This window comes from Chenopodium album, chromosome 2 (genome assembly GCF_948465745.1).
Source record: "Chenopodium album chromosome 2, dcCheAlbu1.1, whole genome shotgun sequence".
Taxonomy (NCBI): Eukaryota; Viridiplantae; Streptophyta; class Magnoliopsida; order Caryophyllales; family Amaranthaceae; genus Chenopodium; species Chenopodium album.
The window spans coordinates 7,584,999-7,589,412 of record NC_137835.1 but is presented as its reverse complement, the minus strand read 5'-3'; the positions used below and the strand labels follow the sequence as shown (position 1 = coordinate 7,589,412).

At 41.6% G+C, this 4,414-nt stretch overlaps 1 protein-coding gene across 2 annotated transcripts; it reads left to right on the top strand.

Moving 5' to 3' along the window:
- Positions 1 to 610: 610 nt before the first annotated feature.
- Positions 611 to 3,989, top strand: LOC145594973 (scarecrow-like protein 22). 2 transcript variants are annotated; one of them, XM_081651336.1, is made up of 2 exons: positions 611 to 1,123; positions 1,225 to 3,989. In XM_081651336.1, exon 2 carries the CDS (start codon positions 1,225 to 1,227, stop codon positions 3,580 to 3,582), a length of 2,358 nt encoding a protein of 785 aa, XP_081507462.1. In that variant the 5' UTR covers positions 611 to 1,123; the 3' UTR covers positions 3,583 to 3,989. The 2 variants fall into 2 exon arrangements, with proteins under 2 accessions (XP_081507462.1, XP_081507455.1); XM_081651329.1 differs by having other exon boundaries at positions 611 to 1,118; positions 1,225 to 3,988.
- Positions 3,990 to 4,414: the final 425 nt, after the last annotated feature.

Genomic DNA, 4,414 nt, shown 5'->3' with positions numbered 1-4,414 from the left:
TTACTCTATATTCAACAAAAGTTACCTCGATGTACAATAATATTACTATACTTCGGATGTATACAAAAGTTTTTAAACTAACTAATCTGGTGTATGATTTGTCTCTCGATAGACGTGCCGGATGCTCCAATTGCGTAACCAAGAAAGGATGGAATGAATGTCTTCAAGACATTGCTCAAATGTTTTTTTTATTGTTTTAATTTTTAATTTTTAATTTTTATTTTTAAAGTTGATGATTAATAGGTTATTAGTCAATGTGATTCATGGAGATCAGAGTCATCAGACTATCGGAGTATATGAATAGTACAAAGTCAAAATGAAACACTAAGGGCCTATTCCGATTTATTGAAAACAATTGATTTGAAATGAATTGAATTGAGCCGAAATGAATTATTTTAGAGAGAAGTAAATTAGAAACTGAAATGAACTAAATTGATTGGATCTGAATTGAACTAAATTAAATTGATCTAAAAATTAAGCTCAGCAGAACATGCCCTAAAACAAAAGTGGAAGGAGTTTAAAAAAAGGGAGAGGAGTATAGAATGGGTTGAGCAATAGTAGACCGGTTGGAGGCAGGAGGGGACATAATAAAACCCCAGAGAAAATATACAAAGTACTGTACATAACTCACAAGAGAGAGAGAAAAGAAAGGGTTAATGTCCTTGAGAAATTGAATAGAGGGAGAAAACTAAAACTAAAACTAAAACCAAACCCAGACGAAAGAAAGAAAGAGGAGAGAGAAAATAGGAAAGAAAGAAAAGAGGCAACTTTATTTAACTTTATTATGATGCACGCATCCATGCCAGAACAACCATACAAGCCTACAGACTAGTTACTGCTTCCCTCTTTCATTTTTAGACTACATTACAAAACCAACCCCCTAGGCTCACCAACAAGGAACCCCCACTCTTTTTTATTTTAATTTTTCATATGATATTTGATTGATATGAAGAAGCAACCCCTCTTTCTTCTGTACAACTAGTAGAAGAAGAAGAAATTAGAAATGTTGTTGATGTTGCTCAGCCTCAAGGGATTAGATATGCCTGATTTCTTCTTCTTGAACCACTTTCATCCACTTGTTCTGCTTCCTCTTTTCTGATACCACCCATTTCACTATGGTAATGTAATGCCTTTCCCTTTTCTCAAATCTTTATTTTTAGTTTAATGTCTTCTCTCTTTAGGGTTTTGATTAATTTGGGTGGTGTTTTTCTGTTCTGGATGTAGATGCGAGCTATGCCCTACAATCTGCAAGGCAAGGGTGTGGTTGAGGTTTCTGGTTTAATTTCACAAATCTCTTCTTCTGTTACTCCAACCTGGAAGACCCTAGACAATTTACAGCACCACCAACAGCTTTCTCAGGGAGACGAAGAAGACGACGAAGACGAATTCTTACAGAATCCGGCGAAAAAGCAAATCTCGGCAAGTTCGATTGAGAGTGAACCCACATCTACTCTGGATACTACCAGGCGCAGCCCCAGTCCACCCACCTCCACATCCACTCTTTCATCCTCCTTCACCAACTGCAAAAACAACAACAACTCCACTACTGCCGGTGTGGCGGACCCCGCTTGTGCCCGCAAAGAGGATTGGCCCTCCCACCACCACCACCAACAAGGATCTGACAATGACAATGTCACCGCTGCTTCTTCCGCCGGAGTCGGAGTCGGAGTTGCCGGTTTAGAAGATTGGGATGCCTTGTTTCCAACTGGGGAAGGTGCTTTACTGCCTTGGATCATTGGAGATGCTGAAGACCCTTCTTTGGGTTTGAAGCATCTTTTGCAATCTGGCACTCTTGTTGATTATGAGGGTAATGCTGGTCTTGGTGTTGTTGATCAAGGTCCTGGATTCGACACTCCGCTGCCGTCCAGGCACCACCTGCTGCAACAGCATCCTCATCCTCTCCCCGCGGCGGCTGCTGCTGCTTCTGAAGGTGTAGCCTTTCTTGGGGGGTCTGAATCATATGGTAATGGTAATGGTAATGCCAAGATTGGTTTAATTTCTCCTAATTCTTCATCTGGGTATTTGGATACTAAAAACGGAGGGATAAATCCTTCAAATGCTATGCTTCTGGGTTCAATTAACAATAGTAATAATTACCCGCATCAATTTGAGGTTGGTGATGAAAAGCCCCAGATATTCAACCCACAATTGGTGATGAACCAACACCAAGCGCAGAGCCTAGGAAACCCTAGCTTCTTCATGCCCCCATTGGGTTACTGTCACCTAGACCAGCATTTATTTCAACCTCCCAACAAACGTCATAATCCTGGCGTTGTTCTAGACCCGAATCTTGCTGTCAAGAACCCGTTTCATGATCAGGGTCATGACTTAATGTTGCGGAAACAGCAGCAGGCGGGTGTGGGTTTCCAGCAGTTTCCCATGGGTTTGCCTCCGCCAATGATGGTGCCTAAACAAAACCATCAGCAGCAGCAGCAGCAGAACCATTTCCCATTGCCCGTCCTTCATCAGCAGCAGCAATTGCAAGAGCAGGCTATAAAAGACCAGCTCTTCAAGGCGGCAGACCTTATATTAACTGGGAATTTCTCACTCGCGCAAGAGATATTGGCGCGGCTCAATCACCAGCTCTCCCTCCCGGCAAAGCCCCTCGTTCGGGCTGCTTTGTATGTGAAGGAAGCTCTACAAATGCTCCTGACGGGCAACCCAGTTGCAGCTCCTTCGTCAAAGACCCTCACTCCATATGATGTTGTTCATAAGATGAATGCCTACAAGATGTTTTCTGAGGTCTCCCCCATTACTCAGTTTATGAATTTCACTTGCACACAAGCCATCCTCGAGGCTCTTGATGATGCTGATGCTATTCATATTATTGACTTTGATATTGGTTGCGGTGCTCAATGGGCGTCATTTATTCAAGAGCTTCCCTTGAGGAAACGAGGTCCCCCATCCCTCAAAATCACTGCTTTAGCTCCATCCTCAAGTCACCCCTTTGAACTTGCCTTAATCCGTGAAAACCTTGTGCAATTTGCAAATGATATTGGTATTGCTTTTGAGCTTCAAGTTGTCAATTTGGATTTGTTTGATGCGTCTTCGTGCTCTTTGCCCAATTTTAGAACCTCAGAGGATGAAGCAATTGCTGTTAGTATCCCCATTTGGTCGTCATCCAATCGCCCATCTATCCTTCCACCCATCCTCCAGTTTGTTAAGCAGCGTGCCCCCAAAATTGTGGTCTCTTTGGACAGAGGGTTTGATCGCTGTGACGTTCCTTTCCCACAACATCTTGTCCATACTCTTGACTCGTGCACTAATTTCTTAGAGTCACTTGATGGTCTAAATGTAGCCACAGACATTGTAAACAAGGTTGAGAAGTTTTTTATCCAGCCTAGGATTGAAAGCACGGTGTTGGGGCGTGTCCATGTCCCTGACAAGTTGCCCCACTGGAAGAACTTATTTGCCTCAGCTGGTTTTTCTCCCGTGCAGTTTAGCAATTTCACCGAAACTCAGGCAGATTATGTGGTAAAGAGAACTCCAGGGAGGGGATTTCATGTAGAGAAGCGGCAGGCATCTCTAGTGCTAAGTTGGCAGAGGCGGGAACTGGTGGCAGCTTCGGCATGGAGGTGTTGAGAAGACTCAATTCCATCAAGCTAGGAGGTTTGCTTTCGCATATTGGTCACATTGCATTCCCGGAGGTTTTAAATGTTTTATGTGATACATGGTATTGTCAATAATTAGAAGCTATGGTGATGATGACACCTCTCTTTGTGGCTTAAAAACTCTTTTCTATCTCCTTGCTTGTGAGTATTCTAGCCTTTGTGCCTTTCAAGCCGGCGTATTATTTTGCTATGTACAACCAAACAATTAACTTCAAAGTTTAGTATTCGTAGCTTTCATGTCCTTTGACATTCTAATTGTTAAGTATCATATTTTTCTGTCCATGTTTAATTCTCTGGCAAGTTTGCTCAGTGTTGAAAATGTTTTTACTTGATTGTGTATATTTTTCCATGTTTAATTTGTTGACAAACAACTAAGTTATGACACATGATGATCATAAATGTAGAAATATTTTCCAGTGACTTGAGAGAAGTGGATATAGGTAATACCACTGTGAGTTAGCATTATTGGAGATTGCCTAGGCACTAATTAGCAATTGAATGCTCAACTGTTTGAGTGATTATGCTTTTTTTTTTTTTTGGGTATGTTTCTTTCATCATCATATTTGGTTATTGTCAATTTGTCATCTGTCACCTTGTCATACTGATTGGATGAAAGCTTACATCAAGGCTCGATGTTTCATATTTTTTTGTCTTGTGTTGATTTGCAATGCACCTTGATTACCTTGGCCACCCGTCTTCGATGTGAGTGGTTATCTTATCCTTCTTGTATTCCCAGTGAAGCCAGGTATGTTTTACTGTGCTACTCAACCCTCTTTTGCATAAATTTTTTCGCAGTGAACATG